Source organism: Hyla sarda, chromosome 13 (genome assembly GCF_029499605.1).
Source record: "Hyla sarda isolate aHylSar1 chromosome 13, aHylSar1.hap1, whole genome shotgun sequence".
In the NCBI taxonomy this organism is placed as follows: Eukaryota; Metazoa; Chordata; class Amphibia; order Anura; family Hylidae; genus Hyla; species Hyla sarda.
This window is the reverse complement of record NC_079201.1, coordinates 44,400,346-44,419,525: the sequence shown is the minus strand read 5'-3', so window position 1 is coordinate 44,419,525 and position 19,180 is coordinate 44,400,346. Positions and strand designations below refer to the sequence as shown.

The following is a 19,180-nucleotide window of genomic DNA, read 5'->3' as shown; positions in this document are numbered from 1 at the left end:
ATCACGACATGAGTGGACAGATTGTAAAAATATTAAATAAACATTGGTTTATATTGAGAAACAGCTTGAAAGAGATTGATGAATTTTCAATTAGCCCACTCATGTCCTATAGGAGAGGTCAGAACATCAAGGATAAATTGGTAAAAACAGAGGTCATACCGGAGAAAAAAACAGGGCAGACATTTGACCCCTAGGAGGATGGGATCATACCCTTGCCTGTCCTGTATAAATTGTAATCAGATGATGAAAGGACCCACATTCACACATCCAGTAACCGAACAAGTACATACATGTAGGTACTTCCTCACGTGTGACTCTACATGGGTCATATATCTTCTTATGTGCCCATGCAAGAAGCTATACGTGGGGCAGACCACATGGAGTTTAAAAGTTAGAATTCATAATCACAGGTATAGCATAAGGAAAGGTAAAGTTGACGTACCAGTTTCTAAACATTTTATTGAGTGCAAACATTCCGAGAAAGACTTGAAATTCATGGCGATTGATTTTGTACCAGCACCAACAAGAGGGGGTGATAGACTGGCATTATTAAAAAGGAGAGAAATGTGGTGGATTCATAAATTGGATTCACTAAGACCAAAAGGTTTAAATGTAGATTTTAACATTATTTAGAATATGGCATAGAGTGCATAACCTGGGGGACCACACAGGGTTCTGACTCTGAATCCAAAAGTGGTTACACACAGTATTTGATAAGATATAATGTATAACGTGGATATTAATTTTTACAATTTTTTCTGTTTGTCTATTTTTATAGATCTACCTCAAGATGAAACATCAAGGAGAAGACATTACCTGCTCTGTGTATACCATCTGTATGGTGTTAATTTTAGAGATTATTAAACTTTAAGATTTATGTTTAGAATATGTGCCTTTCTTGAATGTAATATATATTGCAGAATTTGGGTTGGTCCAGTGTGCATGCATGTCAGTTCCCCTCTCCAACAGGTTGATGTGTGATTGAGAGAGAGTCCCCCTATACAGTTGGTGGGTGACTCTGTCTCAACACACATCTATTTATCAGTAGAAAAAAAAAAATCTCTTTTTTTCTTTTTTGTTTTATTTTTTTCTTTTTTTTCTTTAAAAAAAAAAAAATATTTTTATTATATTTTGTTTGTTGTTTTGTTTTTTTTAATCATTTTTTTATTTTCATATACCATTGATGGATAACCCAGACCACATTGAGTGAGACTGATGCTGCTATAACAGCAGAGAAGCTCCATCCAAGGTGTAGGTGGGTAGACGGAGACATGTTGGGACCCTACAATCCCAATGTCACTGTCCCCCGGTGACAGACATCCCTTGGGAGATCAGAGATGACTCCGAGGGATGAAAGTCCTACACAAAAGGAGCGTATCTGAGGTGTAAATGTAAGGTGTGCCTGGGTGTAAAATTGTCCCTAAAAAAGGAAGGGATCCTTATAAATAAGGAATGATATTTATTTATATTTTTTTTTTATAATTTTGTATATTATTTATTTATATTTTTTTATGTGTATTTTAGTTTTTGAATATTTATTTATTATATTTTCTTTAATTTTCAAATTTTTATCTTTATTATTTTTTTATTTCTTATTTTTTCTTTTATAAATTTTTTGTATTTTTTATTTTTTTTATATTTTTTTATATATTTTTCATATATATATTCTTTATTTTTTTATTCAATAATCTTGTTGGTTAGCGGACTGACCTTCATGCACGATCTATATAGATTAGGTCAATAACAAGTATACATCATAAGCTTTTATAGATTAAACTTTATATTCAGGTCTGGCACATATCTTTATAGCGTTCGCTGCATTTGTTTTCTGCTTTACACCAGGGCTGATCAGCACAGGTGGGAACCAGGACAACGGGCGACGCTTTTAGTGCAGTAGTATGCGGAAGCGATCACATGACCCAGGGTCAGTCACGTGACTTGTTCGCGCGACAGCTCTGGACCGGGATCGCTCCCTGCACAGGCGCAGTGATGTTTTTACCCACGCCACTGGACGCCATTAAACAAATACAGAGCGGGTAAGAGTCAAACTCCCTACTTTATTACATCATATGTATAATTATATCATACAGCTGTTATGTATTAATATTATGTTAGTGGAGCATTCAATTTCGAGCGCTGCTATGTTTTTAAAACACTTATATACACTAATATGCACTAATTTGCACTTTAATATATGAAATATGCACTGAAGATTTATGATATATACACAATGGAAGATGTATGTATACACTGTTTATACAATTTTAATGTTTTTATGTAATGAGCACTTAATTGAAATTTGTATGATGTTTAATGCACATGGGTATTTAAACCCCCTACTGATGTGTGACACTAAGCTTGAAAATGGCTCCATAGGAGCAGAAACGTTGCTTGTACTGATGTGACAGGAATAAATCAACACTTTTTTTCACCGTTCTTTGGAGTGCTGCGTTATTGTTGGATCCTGTCTAAACTGAGGACTTTTGGTCAAGAAGTTTTTGGACGCTGGCACCCACACATTGAGGCTGAGTAGTGCTGCAATAATTTTTTGGTTTTATATATATATATATATATATATATATATATATATATATATATATATATGTGTATGTTATGTGTGAGCAAAGACGAGGTCCGGCACCAGGATGGTTACAGATAAAAGATTGTGTTATTTTATTGAAGTTATTGCAGTACAAAGCAGAACGTCTGACGTGTTTCGCACTTGACCGTGCTTAATCGTAGACTAACAAACAATCACATAAACCATCTTAAAATACACATAGTGCTGGTCACATGACCAACCACGTAATAGTTACCATCATTCAAATGTAAAACCTGAAGCTACAAGTTTCTTGGATGATCATTCTCAACTAGTCCGTACACATTAGGGAAATGTCATGCACTGCGTTAAAATTACATGTCCTTAAGACAATATGGTTATACTCCTCATTACAAGTTGGGACACAACCATGCCATTACCAAATTATATTAGATGTCCTGCCTTGTACTGCGATATCTTCAATAACGCAAGCTTTTATTTGCAACCATCCTGGTGCCGGACCTTGTCTTTGTTCTTATCTAATAGTAGGCTGGAGGCTGTACCAGCCGGTCTACGGCACAGGTGGTGAGAAGGGCGTGCATGTGGTGAGCGGCTCACACCTTGCTACAGATTACCAAATTATATATCAATTGCAACCCACCTAGCAAAATAATGATTTTGAAAAGGGAAAGGGGGGAAAACCGCAGTGCATGAAATCCCTGTGTGAACTGGACATACAGATTTGTATGTACATTACACATTTGAAACGTAAACTGGAAAAATTAATTTTGTATTGTACCAGCATACAAACATTAGCAGGAGGCAAAACTATCAAATTCAGATTTTTTGGGGGATGCGTTGGCCTCCATAAACTGTGATCCTTGACATTTTGAACTATATTGTCACACATTCACTAAATATTATAAATTGTTGGAACAAGTGTCCATGTTAAACGTCTGTCCGTCACCATTATATTTAATTTATTTCACAAACCAAATCTATGGGTATAGTATCTATATGTAATAATTTTTTTTATATTTTTTATATATATATTATTGGTATTCATATATTATATTTTCATGTTAATTTAGTGCGATTCTATATTATTTTGTCCCTACTTTTGAGTTTAAATTAAATTATGGTTCAGATTAAATTGTAATAAATTCATTATATTTTGGTTTATTAATAATTCTTATAATTCATTTACGTGATCTTGGACCAGGTGGTAACAATGAGCACATGTATACCCTTACACATCTCACATCATGGACAGGTCAACAACATATCCATTCTCTTATTTAAACCTTGGGGGTATCTAGTTCCTAAAAGAAACATCCAATAAGTTTCTCGTTTAAACATCCTATTTCTGAGGTCCCCTCCCCTCGGACCCAGGGATATTTTCTCAATCCCTGAGACTCGAAGGCTGGTTGCATTTCCCTCGTGTGTTTCCCTAAAATGTCGCGATAGCATGGAAATACCTGTTATGTTACTTTTAATGTCGGACACAAGCTTTCTGAATCTTACTTTTAGAGGGTTACTTGAGCACCCAACATATTGGATTTTGCATGAAGGGCAGGTTGCTACATACACTATATTTTTGGTATTACAGTTTATGTAGCTACATATGTTGTATGTCTTTCCTGTGCTGCACGAAGTTACATTATCCGTGTTAACCATAAATTCACAAGTGATACATCTATTATGCCCGCATTTCCAATTACCTTTCGAACTGAGCCAATTTTCACTACTTGTTGCTCGATCCTCGCTCCTAAAAAGGCTTGGGGATACCTTCGACCCTATGGAGGGGCCCCTCCTAGATACCACTGAAATGCCCTCTGCCACAACATTTTTTAGCACTGGATCTGTCTCTAATACGGGAATGTACCTATTGATAATTCTTTTGATCTTATTAAACTGGACACTATAGGATGTAAAGAAATATGGTTTATTACATTTATTGGACTTGAATTTACTAATCTTCCCTCCTGCATTGAATGACCCACTGTCAACATGCCCTCTCCTCGAATAAGCTACCAATTCTTTGCGATCTATATCATTAATCTTCCTCTGTGCCTGACTCAAAACAGATACACTATAGCCCCTATTTTTCAGCCTATCACATAGGTCTGCTGCTGCTGTATTAAATTCATCTACCCTGGAGCATGTTCCTTTTTAATCTACACAATTCGCCAAATGGTATGTTGCTCAGTACATGCCTGGGATTGCAAGAAGAGGCACGCACAATAGAATTAGTGGCAGTTTCCTTCCTGTATGGTAAAATCTCTATAGTATTCTCTCCACCCACCAAAGTGAGATCTAAAAAATTAATTCTGTTCTTGTCATAATTAGATGTAAATCCTAAATTGAGATCATTAGTTCCTATATACTGGACAAAGTCCCTAAATTCATTTTCAGTATTTTTTCCAAATTATTAGAATATGATCTATGAACCGCTCTATCCAATAAATGGAGCTCATGTACGGGTTAGTGTCACTAAAAATGAACTACGACTCCCAGTGAAACATAAATATGTTTGCTAAGGATGGAGAATATTTCGCACCCATGGAGGCTCCCCTGGTCTGAAGGTAGTAATCGCTATCGAACATGAAATAATTGTGTTTAAGCAAAAATTCTGTTGCGATGACGATGAATTCCCTCAGACCAGAGGAGTATGTACTGTATCTATCCAAATGTATGGATAGAGCCTCCAGGCCGTTTGACCAGGGGATGGACGGGTATAGCCCTATGACATCGCAGGTTACCCATGACAACTCGCCACTCCAAGGAATATTTTCCAAGATATTGATGGTGTGTTTTGAATCTTCTATGTATGTGGGGAGCCTTGGGGAGTGGGTGGACCACCCTTTTCAACCACTCACCAAGATAACACCCACATACATAGAAGATTCCACATTTGACGAATTCAAGGATGGCCAGCCAGAAGAGAAGAATGTCCCCATTTCAAGACTCAGAGCTTCATATGGGGAGATAAGTAAGTCTATCCGGGAGGCAGATGCTGAAGACTTACAGAAGCTACAGAGATGAGATGTTCAGGAGAAATAATGTGCTGCGGAGGAGATTCATGGTCATGCACTTCAGAAGACTTCAGATTCTCAGTTCATCGGCGAGTCCTTTCCTGCAGGGTCAGGCGAGACCGATCCACCTGCATAGCCTCCACTGCGGGAGGCAAGGGAGAAGATTGCAGTGGTTGGTGGAAGACAGGTGCAAGACGAGGAAAGCGCAGAGGTCGTGCAGACTCCCTTTCTTGGCGTAGTTCCTCATGTTGCTCTGAGAAACGGATATCAATCCGGGAGGCCAGCTGTATAATGTCATTCAGATTAGATGGCAATTCTCGGGCTGCGAGGACATCCTTGATTTGACTAGACAGTCCTCTCTTGAAGGTGGCATAGAGAGCTTCATCATCCCATGCTAACTCCGATGCCAGGGAACGAACGCAGAGCGCAGAGGTCGTTCAGACTCCCTTTCTTGGCGTAGTTCCTCATGTCGCTCTGAGAAAGTCTGGATAACGGTACAAAATGAGCCATTTTAGAAAATCGATCCACTACCACCAAGATGACTGTTTTGCCATGGGAAGATGGAAAATCCTTAATGAAGTCCATGGAAAAATTGGTCCAGGGAAGCTCTGGCAAGGGCTGAAGAAGTCCCGCTGGCTTGGAACGAGGGGTCTTGTCCCGAGCACAGACTGAACAGGACCAGACAAAGTCAACGAAATCCCGTTTAAGGTAGGCCACCAGTATTGTCTGGAGATGAGCTGTAGGGTTTTACAAATTCCGGGATGGCCAGCCAGAAGAGAAGAATGTCCCCATTTCAAGACTCAGAGCTTCATACGGGGATATAAGGCAGATGCTGAAGACTTGCAGGAGCTACTGAGATGAGACGTTCAAGAGAAATAATGTGCTGCGGAGGAGATTCATGGTCATGCACTTCAGAAGACTTCAGATTCTCAGTTCATCGGCGAGTCCTTTCCTGCGGGGTCAGGTAAGACCGATCCACCTGCATAGCCTCCACTGCGGCAAGGGAGAAGATTGTGGTGGTTGGTGGAAGACAGGAGCCAGACGAGGAGAGTGCCGAGGTCGTGCAGACTCATAGTTCCTCATGTTGATCTCAGAAACGGATATCAATCCAGGAGGCCAGCTGTATAAGGTCATTCAGATTAGATGGCAATTCCTGGGCTGCAAGGACATCCTTGATTTGACTAGACAGTCCTCTCTTGAAGGTGGCATAGAGAGCTTCATCATCCCATGCTAACTCCGATGCCAGGGTACGAAACCGAATAGCATACTCGCCCACAGAGGAGTTGCCCTGAGTAAGACTCACCAATGCCATCTCAGCGGAGGAAGCTCGAGTAGTTTCTTCGAAGACACCCCGAAATTCCGCCAGGAATGCCTGGAGATTGGTAGTGAGAGCATCACTGCGATCCCAAAGCAAGTTGCCCAGGCCAAAGCCCTTCCAGATAAAATACTGAGGATGAAGGCCACCTTTGCTCGTTCCTTAGGGAACTGATCCGCCATGAGTTCAATGTGCATGGAGCACTGCCTCACGAAAGCACGACAGGACTTGGGATCCCCCTCATATTTCTCGGGAAGAGACTGGCGGAGTCTTGATCCAGAGACGACTGCAGGAACGGGAGGTACCACTGGAGCAGGAGGAGGCAGTGGCTGTGGCAGTTGCTGCTGTGCAGATAGCAACTGCTGCATCATGGTGGATAACTGGCTCAACTGCTGTGCCTGCTGGGCCAACTGCTGAGACTGGAGCACCACGATGGAAGCGAGATCCGAACTATCAGGCAGAGGAACCTCAGCGGGATCCATAACCGGATCTTGCTGTAACAAAGCTGGATGTGGATCCCCTAACCTGTGTTGCTTATGACAAGTACCATATCGGGGAGCGTAGTCTAGAGTGCCGCTGGTTTTCACCAGAGCCCACCGCAAGGTAGGATGGGCTTGCTACGGCAGGCAACACACAGGTCGCTACCCCCGACACGGCTCAACCACACAGGTAGCTGGGCAGGGCCAGGTACCGAAGACAGGGCAGTAGCGTAGTCAAACCTAGCAGAAGGTCAAGGCAGGCGGCTAAGGTTCGGAGTCTAATAACGTAGCGGAAGGTCTGGATACACGGGTAAGGCTAACAGGCTATAGGGAACACTTAATTTCAGGCTAGGGAAGATCCGGCAGGGAAGTGTGGGAGGTGCAGGGATTTTATAAGGTAGTGTCAGGTGCTAACAGTAATTATGGGCGTACTGGCCCTTTAAACTTCAGAGCTCTGGCGCACGCGCACCCTAAGAGACGGGGACGCGTGCGCGCCGGAGCTCGGACACAAGAGAGGAGGCGGCGGCTGTACATGGTGAGTGACGGGTCGGGATTTGCATGCGGGCACATCCCACGATACGAATCCCTGCCCCGACAGCAGACGGAGACAGAGACTCTGCGCTCATGGTCAGTGCTTGTGGCCGAAGCGCAGAGCGTCACAGAAGCTTATTGATGGTTATAGGAAGGGACTGATTTCAGTTATTTTTTCCAAAGGGTGTGCAACCAAATATTAAGTTGGTGGCAATAATTTTGTCCAGCCCATTTTTGGAGTTTGGTGTGACATTATGTCCAATTAGCTTTTTTTTCCTCTCTTTTTTGGTTTTAGTTCCAATACACACAAAGGGAATAAACATGTGTATAGCAAAACATGTGTTATCGCAACCATTTTCTGTGAGAAATACTTAATTTTCTTGAAAAAAGTCAGGGGTGCCAACATATATATATATAAATTTTCCGTTATGTACCCTATTATACCCAACTATGATTAACATTTGGCCACTGCCTTCACATAGCCACACCCATGACCAAAATAGGCTGCTTAGTCTAAAAATGCCCGGGCCTATATTTGGTCCAAGTCCGGCCCTGGTCATGGTGAAAACAATAAAAGTGTTCAAAAGGGGCCTGGATGTGTTTCTGGAGAGTAATAACATTACAGGTTATGGATAGTAAATTTATAGGGACAGAACATTGATCCAGGGATTTATTCTGATAGAGGGTAGGAAGTCAGGAAGGAATTTTTAGCCTTCTTCTGGATCAACGCAGGAAGGACAAAATAAGGTTATAGGTATAATTTGATGGACTCAACCTTAAGAACTATGTAAATAGATTTCACACTAAACAGGATGTACCGTATTTATCGGGGTATACCACGCACCGGTGTCACGATTCGGCAGGCTGGAAGTGGATCCTCTGTGTCAGCTAGGGATTGGCGTGGACCGTGTCGGTGGACCGGTTCTAAGTTGCTACTGGTTTTCAACAGAGCCCGCCGCAAAGCGGGATGGTCTTGCTGCGGCGGTAGCAACCAGGTTGTATCCACCGGCAACGGCTCAACCTCGCTGACTGCTGAGAAGGCGTGGGACAGAAGGACTAGACAGAGGCAAGGTCAGAAGGTAGCAGAAGGTCGGGGCAGGCGGCAAGGTTCGTAGTCAATGTGGATAGCAGAAGATCTGGAACACAGGCTTTGGACAACACTAAACGCTTTCACTGGCACAAGGCAACAAGATCCGGCAGGGAATTGCAGGGGAAGTGAGGTAATATAGCCAGGGAGCAGGTGGAAGCTAATTAAGCTGATTGGGCCAGGCACCAATCATTGGTGCACTGGCCCTTTAAATCTTAGAGAGCTGGCGCGCGCGCCCTAAGGAGCGGAGCTGCACACGCCAGGACATGACAGCCGGGGGTTGGGAAAGGTGAGTGACTTGGGATGCGATTCGCGAGCGGGCGCGTCCCGCTATGCGAATCGCATCCCCGCCGGCAGTGTCAGTGCAGCACTCCCGGTCAGCGGGTCTGACCGGGGCGCTGCAGAGAGAGGTGCGAGCGCTCCGGGGAGGAGCAGGGACCCGGAGCGCTCGGCGTAACAACCGGCCTATAACACGTTAAAAAAGTTTTTTACCCAAATATCCATGGTAAAATGAGGGTGCTTGTGTGCGCGTGTATACCCCGATACACCCCCAGGAAAGGCAGGGGGAGAGAGGCCGTGGCTGCCCGCTTCTCTCCCCCTGCCTTTCCTGGGGTCTAGAGCGCTGCTGCCGGCCCTTCTCTCCCCCTGGCTTTCGGCGCCGCTGCCCGTTCTGTCCTCCTGACTATCGGTGCCGGCGCCGATAGTCAGGGGGAGAGAAGCGGCGCCGACAGCCAGGGGGAGAGAAGGGGCAGCGGCACCCATTGCCGGCGCCTCTGCACCCTTGCCTCCCCCCATCCCCGGTGGCATAATTACCTGGGTCTGGTCCGCGCTGCTGCAGGCCTCCGGCGCGCGTCCCCTGTGTCGTTGCTATGCACGGCACGGCGCACTGACGTCATGCGCCGCGCCGTGCAGCGCATAGCAACAATGCCGGGGACGCACGCCGGAGGCCTGCAGCAGCGCGGACCCGACCCAGGTAATTATGCCACCGGGGATGGGGGGAGGCAACGGGGCGGCGGCGCCGGCAATGGGTGCCGCTACCCTTTCTCTCCCCCTGGCCGGCACCGATAGTCAGGGGGACAGAACGGGCAGCGGCGCCGATAGCCAGGGGGAGAGAAGGGTCGGCAGCAGCGCTCTAGACCCCAGGAAAGGCAGGGGGAGAGAAGCGGGCAGCTACAGCCTCTCTCCCCCTGCCTTTCCTGGGGGTGTATCGGCGTATAACACGCACATAAAGTTGGTTGGTACGTTAGTATGATACTACTAATTTAAGAGTTTAATAACTCAGAACTTCTATTTTCTCATTTCACACATCATATAAAAATGTACTTACTGTGGTCACCCTGCTTAGAGCTAGCTCAGTCTCCTCTAATGTACGCATGTATGTGCTGAACTCTACTCTCAATGCTTCCTGCTTGGCTTGAGACTGAGAAATCAGCTTTTTGCTCATGGATGCATCACTCTCTTCCCGATTAATCATAAAAGCTAATTTTTCATGTTTTTCCTCTTCTTTGGTGACAGATTTCTTATAGCCTTCTATTTCTGTCTCCATTGAGCGAAGCTCCTGTTGTGCCAAGCTAAAAAGGCAAAAATATTCATTTTAGCAACAGTGTTATTTTTTTTTGCTATTGTTTAACAATTTGCATTTCACTGTATCTACCAGCCTTTTCAAACATTATAAATGGCAGGCCACATATACAGTGGGGCAAAAAAGTTTTTAGTCAGCCACCAATTGTGCAAGTTCTCCCACTTAACCCCTTCCCGCGGAATCACGTTAATTGACGGCGGATTGAGTAGGTCCTTCGCGCATTCGGACGTCAATTGACGTCATTCAGTTAACCCAGCGATGCGTGGGTCCTGGTAAGAGATCACTGTGATTGGTCCCTGTGGACCAATCACAGTGAATGAGCTGACTAAGGGGTAAAGTTCATTTCCCCTGCTCTTCCCGCCCATAGATGTCCGGGAAGAGCAGGGGAAGATGACGACGACAGCTGCGGCGGGGACTGCGGCACTTACCAGCGTTTTTCAAGTACCGGCATGGCAGTAGGGACCGGCGGCAGGCTCTCAACAGCTGGAGGCACACGGTGGCGGGTAAGTGGAGGAGGTGGCGCTGCGTCGGCATCTGCATCAGAGGCAGCAGTGAAGCTCTTCACTGCTGCTTCTGGTAATTTCAAAACTACAACTACCAGCATGCCCAGACAGCCTTTGGCTGTCTGGGCATGTTGGGAGTTGTAGTTTTGCAACATCTGGAGGGCTGCAGTTTGGAGACCACTGTGCAGTGGTCTCCAATCTGTGCTCTTCAAGATGTTGCAAAACTACAACTCCCAGCTTGCCCAGACAGTCCAGGCATGCTGGGAGTTGTAGTTCTGTACTCATAGCAAAGAAAGACATATACCGGGAATTGCACTTAAAAGTTACTTTTATCTAAATGTTTCATTCATTACAACAAATGCAGTGAGAATTCACAACATATTCACCCAGTGCTGAGATCCTTCCATACGGTGTCTTCAGAACTATCCATCTGGAGCTTGCTGTCTGTGGGACGGTATGTTCCAGCCCACATGGACGCTGATTCTGAGAATCACAGGGTACGTTCACACTGGCGGATTTACAGTAAGTTTCTCACTGCAAGTTTGAAATGCAGCTAATTTTCCGCTGTAGCTCAAAACTCACTGTAAACCGCCGCCTGTGTGAATGTACCCTAAAAACACTACACTACACTACACTAACACATAATGAAGGGTAAAACACTATATAAACACCCCTTACACTGTCCCCCCAATAAAAATGAAAAACGTATTGCACGGCAGTGTTTCCAAAAAGGAGCCTCCAGCTGTTGCAAAACAACAACTCCCTGCATTTCCAGACAGCCACTGACTGTCCAGGAATTCTGGGAGTTTAGCAACAGCTGGTGGCACCCTGTTTGGGAATCACTGGCGTAGAATACCCCTATGTCCACCTCTATGCAATCCCTAATTTAGTCCTCAAATGCGCATGGTGCTCTCTCAATTCAGAGCCCTGTCGTATTTCAAGGAAACAATTAAGGGCCACATATGGGGTATTCCCGTACTCGGGAGAAATTGCACTACAAATTTTGGGGGGCTTTTTCTCCTTTTACCCCTTATGAAAAGGAAAAGTTGGGGTCTACACCAGCCTGTTAGTGTAAAAAAATTTAAAAATTTACACTAACATGCTGGTGTTGCCCCATACTTTTTATTTTCATAAGCGATAAAAGCAAAAAAAGACCCCCAAAATTTGTAACGCAATTTCTCCTGAGTACGGAAATACCCCATATGTGGGCGTAAAATGCTCTGCGGCCGCACAGCAAGGCTCAGGAGTGCACTATGTGCATTTGAGGCCTAAATTGGTGATTTGCACAGGTGTGGCTGATTTTAAAGCAGTTCTGACCTAAACGCAAAAAAAGAAATACCCACATGTGACCCCGTTTTGGAAACTACACCCCTCATGAAACATAACAAGGGGTATAGTGAGCCTGAACACCCCACAGGTGTTTGAAGAATTTTCATTAAAGTTGGATGGGAAAATGAAAAACAAAACATTTTTCACTAAAATGCTGGTGTTGCCCTAAATTTTTCATTTTCACAAGGGAAAATAGGAAAAAAGCCCCCAAAATTTGTAACCCCATTTCTTCTGAGTAATAAAATACCCCATATGTCGATGTAAAGTGCTCTGCGGGATTTTGGAGAGAGAATGTGTCCGAAATTGAAGGCCATGTGTGTTTACAAAGCCCCCATAGTGCCAGAACAATGTATCCCCCACATGTGACTCCATTTTGGAAACTACACCCGTCACAGAATTGAATAAGGGGTGCAGTGAGCATTTACACGCCACAGGTGTCTGACAGATTTTTGGAACAGTGGTCCGTGAAAATGGAAAATTTTACTTTTCATTTGCACAGCCCACTGTTCCAAAGATCTGTCAAACGCCAGTGGGGTATAAATACTCACTGCACCCCTTATTAAATTCTGTGAGGGGTGTTGTTTCCAAAATGGGGTCACATGTGGGGGGGGGGGGTCCACTGTTCTGGCACCACGGAGGGCTTTGTAAACGCACATGGCCCCTGACTTCCATATCAAACAAATTCACTCTCCGAAAGCTCAATGGCGCTCCTTCACTTATGAGCATTGTAGTGCGCCAGCAGAGCACTTGACGTCAACACATGGGGTATTTCCATACTCAGAAGAAATGGGGTTACACATTTCGGGGGTCATTTTAGTGAAAAAAAAATTCATTTACACATCCAACACCTGTGGGGTGTTAAGGCTCACTGTACCCCTTGTTACGTTGCTTCAGGGGTGAAGTTTCCAAAATAGTATGCCAAATAGTTGTTTTTTTTTTTGCTATCCTGGCACCATAGGGGCTTCCTAAATGTGACATGCCCCCAAAAACCATTTCAGAAAAACTCACTCTCTAAAATCCCATTGTCGCTCCTTCGCTTCTGAGCCCTCTACTGCGCCCGGCAAAACCTTTACATACACATATGAGGTATTTCCTTACTTGAAAGAAATTGGATTACAAATTTTAGGAAGATTTCTCTCCTTTTACCGCTTGTAAAAATTAAAAAACTGGGTTTTCAAGAACATGCGAGTGTAAAAAAATTAAGATTTAGAATTTTCTCCTTCAATTTGCTGCTATTCCTGTGAAACAGCTAAAGGGTTAACACACTTATTGAATGTCATTTTGAATACTTTGAGGGGTGCAGTTTTTATAATGGGGTCATTTATGGGGTATTTCTAATAGGAAAGCCCTTCAAATCCACTTCAAAACTGAATTGGTCCCTGAAAAATTCAGATTTTGAAAATTTTGTGAAAAATTGGAAAATTGCTGCTGAACTTCGAAGCCCTCTGATGTCTTCCAAAAGTAAAAACATGCCAACTTTATGATGGAAACATAAATTAGACATATTGTATTTGTGAATCAATATATAATTTATTTGGAATGTCTATTTTCCTCATAAGCAGAGAGCTTCAAAGTTAAAAAAAAATGCAACATTTTCAATTTTTTTCATCAAATTTTGGAATTTTTCATCAAGTAATGATGCAAGTATCGATTAAATTTTACCACTAACATAAAGTAGAATATGTCACGAAAAATCTCGGAATCAGAATGAAAGGTAAAAGCATCCCAGAGTTATTAATGCTTAAAGTGCAAGTGGTCTGATGTGCAAAAAACGCTCTGGTCCTTAAGGCCAAAATGGGCCTGGTCCTTAAGGGGTTAAACAGGTATACCTCAAATATGAGACACATAATGAGAAAAAAAACACATAAAATCACATTGTCTGATTTTTAAAGAATTTATTTGCAAATTATGGTGGAAAATAAGTATTTGGTCACCTACAAACAAGCAAGATTTGTGGCTCTCACAGACCTGTAACTTCTTCTTTAGGGTGCGTTCACACATAGGCAGATCTGATGTGCAGGATTTGATGCACAGGATTTGTTGCTGCAGATTTCAATGCAAACTAAATGACTGAGCATAGCTTCTAATCTGCAGTTACAAATCCTGTGCATCAAATCTGCACAGGATCCTGTAAGTGTGAACGTACACTTAAGAGTCTCCTCTGTTCTCCACTCGTTACCTGTATTAATGGCAACTGTTTGAACTTGTTATTTGTATAAAAGACACCTGTATACAACCTCAAACAGTCACACTCTAAACTCCACTATGGCCAAGACCAAAGAGCTGTTGAAGGACACCAGAAACAAAATTGTAGACCTGCACCATGCTGGGAAGACTGAATCTGCAATAGGCAAGCAGCTTGGTGGGAAGAAATCAACTGTGGGAGCAATTATTAGAAAATGGAAGACATACAAGACCACTGATAATTTCCCTTGATCTGGGGCTCCACGCAAGATCTCACCCTGTGGTGTCAAAATGATCACAAGAACAGTGAGCAAAAATCAGAACCACACGGGGGGACCTAGTGAATTACTTGCAGAGAGCTGGGACCAAAGTAACAAAGGCTACCATCAGTAAGGCTGGCTTCACACCATGATTTGAGTTTCCAATGCATAGATACAATTTCGGAAGCTCAAATCGTCTGAAATCGTATCTGTGCAGAGCCAGGTACTGACATATACGGAGCTATTAACTATTATGGGGCTGCGGACCCGATCGTAGTCTGCTAGTGACTACGATCTGGTCCTTTTCTCAGCATGTCAGATTCTCACATGCTGAGAAAATGACCAGATCGTAGTCACTAGCAGACTACGATCGGGTCCGCAGCCCCATAATAGTTAATGGCTCCGTATCTGTCAGTACCTGTCCCTGCACAGATACGATTTCAGGTGATTTGAGCTTCTGAAATTGTATCTCTGCAGCGGACAATCAATTCGTGATGTGAAGCCAGCCTAACACACTACACCGCCAGGGACTCAAATTTTGCAGTGCCAGACGTGTCCCCCTGCTTAAGGCAGTACATGTCCGGGCCCGTCTGAAGTTTGCTAGAGAGCATGTGGATGATCCAGAAGAGTAATTAAAGAATGTCACATGGTCAGATGAAACCAAAGTAGAACTTTGTGGTAAAAAGTAAACTTTTTGTTTAGAAGAGAAAGAATGCTGAGTTGCATCCAAAAAACACCATACCTACTGTGAAGCATGGGGGTGGAAACATCATGCTTTGGGGCTGTTTTTTTGCTAAGGGACCAGGATGACTGATCCGTGTAAAGGAAAGTATTGTGAGATTTTGAATGAAAACCTTCTTTCAGCAAGGGCTTGAAGATGAAACATGGCTGGGTCTTTCAGCATGACAATGATCCCAAACATACCGCCCGGGCAACAAAGGAGTGGCTTCTTAAGAAGCATTTCAAGGTCCTGGAGTGGCCTAGCCAGTCTCCAGATCTCAACCCCATAGAAAACCTTTGAAGGGAGTTGAAAGTCTGAGTTGCACAGCGACAGCCCCAAAACATCACTGCTCTAGATGAGATCTGCATGGAGGAATGGCACAAAATACCAGCAACAGTGTGCGAAAACCTTGTGAAGACGTCTGTCATTGCCAAAAAAGGGTATATAACAAAGTATTGATATGAACTTTTGTTACTGACCAAATACTTATTTTCCACCATAATTTGCAAATAAATTCTTTAAAAATCAGACAATGTGCTTTTATGAATTTTTTTTCTCATTATGTCTCTCATAGTTGAGGTATACCTATGATGAAAATTACAGACATCTCTCATCATTTTAGGTGGCAGAACTTGCACAATTGGAGGCTGACTAAAAACTTTTTTGCCCCAATGTTGTTCAGACCACAGCCATTGCAATGTATAAGCAGTTTAAAGCGTACAGTGGGGATCAAAAGTTTGGGCACCCCAGGTAAAAATTTGTATTAATGTGCATAAAGAAGCCAAGGAAAGATTGGAAAAATCTCCAAAAGGCATCAAATTACAGATTAGACATTCTTATAATATGTCAACAAAAGTTAGATTTTATTTCCATCATTTACACTTTCAAAATAACAGAAAACAAAAAAATGGCATCTGCAAAAGTTTGGGCACCCTGCAGAGTTAAAGGTGTATTCCAGGTATTATTTGACTATGCTACAGGGGCTGTAAAGTTAGTGTAGTTCATAATATTGTGTCTGTACCTGTGTGTGACGGTTTTCTCACAATTCTTCTGTGATTTTCACCCTAATATTTATTTTTATCAGTATACAATGGTGGATAACCCCTTTAATATCTTGTACTGCCCCCTTTGGCAACAGCTTGCAAACGCTTTTTGTAGCCAGTCAAGAGTCTTTCAATTCTTGTTTGAGGAATCTTTGCCCATTCTTCCTTACAAAAGTCTTCCAGTTCTTTGAGATTTCTGGGCTGTCTGTCACGCACTGTTCTTTTAGGGTCTATCCATAGATTTTTAATTATGTTGAGGTCAGGAGATTGTGATGGCTATGGCAAAACCTTCAGTTTACGCCTCTTGATGTAATCCCCCGTGAATTTCGAGGTGTGTTTAGGATCATTATCCATTTGTAGAAGCCATCCTCTCTTTAACTTCAGCTTTTTCACAGATGGCATCAAGTTAGCATCCAAAATTTGCTGAAATTTTATTGAATCCATTTTTCCTTCTACTCGTGAGATGTTCCCTGTGCCACTGGCTGCAATACAACCCCAAAGCATGATTGATCCACCCCCATGCTTAACAGTTGGACAGAGGTTCTTTTCATTAAATTCTGTTCCCCTTCTTCTCCAAACGTACCTTTGCTCATTCCGGCCAAAAAGTTCAATTTTAACCTGATCGGTCCACAGAAGTTATTTCCAAAATGCATCAGGCTTGTCTATGTGTTCATTTGCAAAGTTCAAACGCTGATTTTTGTGGTGAGGACGTAGAAGAGGTTTTCTTCTGATGACTCTTCCAAGAAGACCATATTTGTACAAGTATCTCTTTATAGTGGAATAGTGTACCCCAACTCCAGTGTCTGCCAGATCTTTCTGGAGGGATTGTGCAGTCAAACGTGGGTTTTGAATTGTTTTTCTCACAATCCTGCAAGCTGTTCTGTCTGATATTTTCCTTGGTCTTCCAGATCTTGTTTTAACTTCCACTGTTCCTGATGACATTTTTAATTACATTCCGAACAGAGGATATTGACATCTGAAAACGTTTTGCTATCTTCTTATAGCCTTCTCCAGCTTTGTGAGCGTCAACTATTTTCAGTTACAGATTTCTAGACAACTGCTTAGAAGAACCCATGGTGCTGATTGTTGGGACAAGGTCAGATGAGTCTGGGCATTTAAAACCTTTGAGATTGACATCACCTGGTCTTCCCAGATGATTGAGAACAATCCATGACACTGGCAGGTCTCAGCTTTGCAAAGGGGGCAGTGCATGCTATAAATTCTGCAGGGTGCCCAAACTTTTGCAGACGCCATTTTTTTGTTTTCTGTTATTTTGAAAGTGTAAATGATGGAAATAAAATCTAACTTTTGTTGACATATTATAAGAATGTCTAATCTGTAATTTGATGCCTTTTGGAGATTTTTCCATCTTTCCTTGGCTTCTTTATGCACATTAATAAATGTTTTACCTGGGGTGCCCAAACTTTTGATCCCCACTGTATTTGTCAGATCCCACATAAAAAAATCAATAAATAAATATGTTTTTCAGTACCTAATCTTCACTATGTACATCTAATTTTTATGACTCTAACACCTATATTTATTATAAAAAATACCTCTTTTCAGTAGCTCACAGTGTTAGAAATTTTCTGAGGGGAAGGGGCGTGTCCCTCCCTTATGGTGGTGGGAGGTGATTGGTGTGCCTGCTCATGCAGCCTTGTCTCTTGTCCATGACCCATGGACAAGCTGATGCTGCTGCAGGACTGGTTAGTGTCTAAGTAGGTATGGGGACTCCTAGTAATTGAATTTCAGGGGCCATTTTTTTTATTAAATATTCCAAAAATGTTAACCCCTTCCCGCAAATGTCCATTTTTCCTGTGACTTAACGCAAATGGATGTTCATAAACGTCCAATACATTTTCTATTACCATGTCCGGTGGCATGGTGATAGAAACGTCATCGCAGCTGTTCTGAACAGCTGACCGATGACACTATGCAGCTGGGGACCAATCAGAATGGTCCCCTGCTTCTGATCGTTATCATTAGTCAGTCAGTTATCGACTGACTAATGACAAGGACTTGCGGGGTTCCGGGCTGATCGGGTCTCTGGTGACGCGATAGCCAGGAAAATAGGGATGATCTGAGCTGTCAGAGACAGCTCCGATCATCCTAAGAGATAGGAGCGAGGTGGCAACTGCCACCTCGCTCCTATCCCCTGCAATTAGTCAGTTATGACAACTGACCAATGGCAGTTGGGGGCGGGGGGGATTACCGTGGAAATCCCCGACATGCTCGCCCATGGATGTTGGGCAGAGCGGGGGGAGAAGATGGCGGTGGGTACCAGGGGACCGTCAGCGGGGACCTGCGACCATCGGCGGGATCAGCGGCGGCGGGATCAGTGATAAGGAAGCAACCGCGGCTGTGAAGGTAGCAGTAAAGATTGACTTAAAGCGATCTTTACTGCTGCCTTCTAGGGGTTGCCAAACTATAACTCCCAGCATGCCCAGAAAGCCAAAGGCGTAGGGAGTTGTAGTTCGGCAACATCTGTAGGGCCACAGTTTGGAGACCACCATACAGCGGTACCCAAGCTGTAGCCCTCCAGATGTTGCAAAACTACAACTCTCAGTATGCC

The 19,180-nt window shown here is 43.3% G+C and overlaps 1 protein-coding gene across 1 annotated transcript in view; it reads right to left on the bottom strand.

The window, feature by feature from the left end:
• The window catches only part of CCDC40 (coiled-coil domain containing 40), a 282,644-nt gene that overhangs the window by 76,098 nt on the left and 187,366 nt on the right, over nucleotides 1–19,180 (bottom strand). Inside the window, exon 10 of the mRNA XM_056550062.1 lies at nucleotides 10,314–10,557. Coding sequence (XP_056406037.1) covers nucleotides 10,314–10,557 — 244 coding nt within the window. The remainder of the gene's footprint in view (nucleotides 1–10,313; nucleotides 10,558–19,180) is intronic.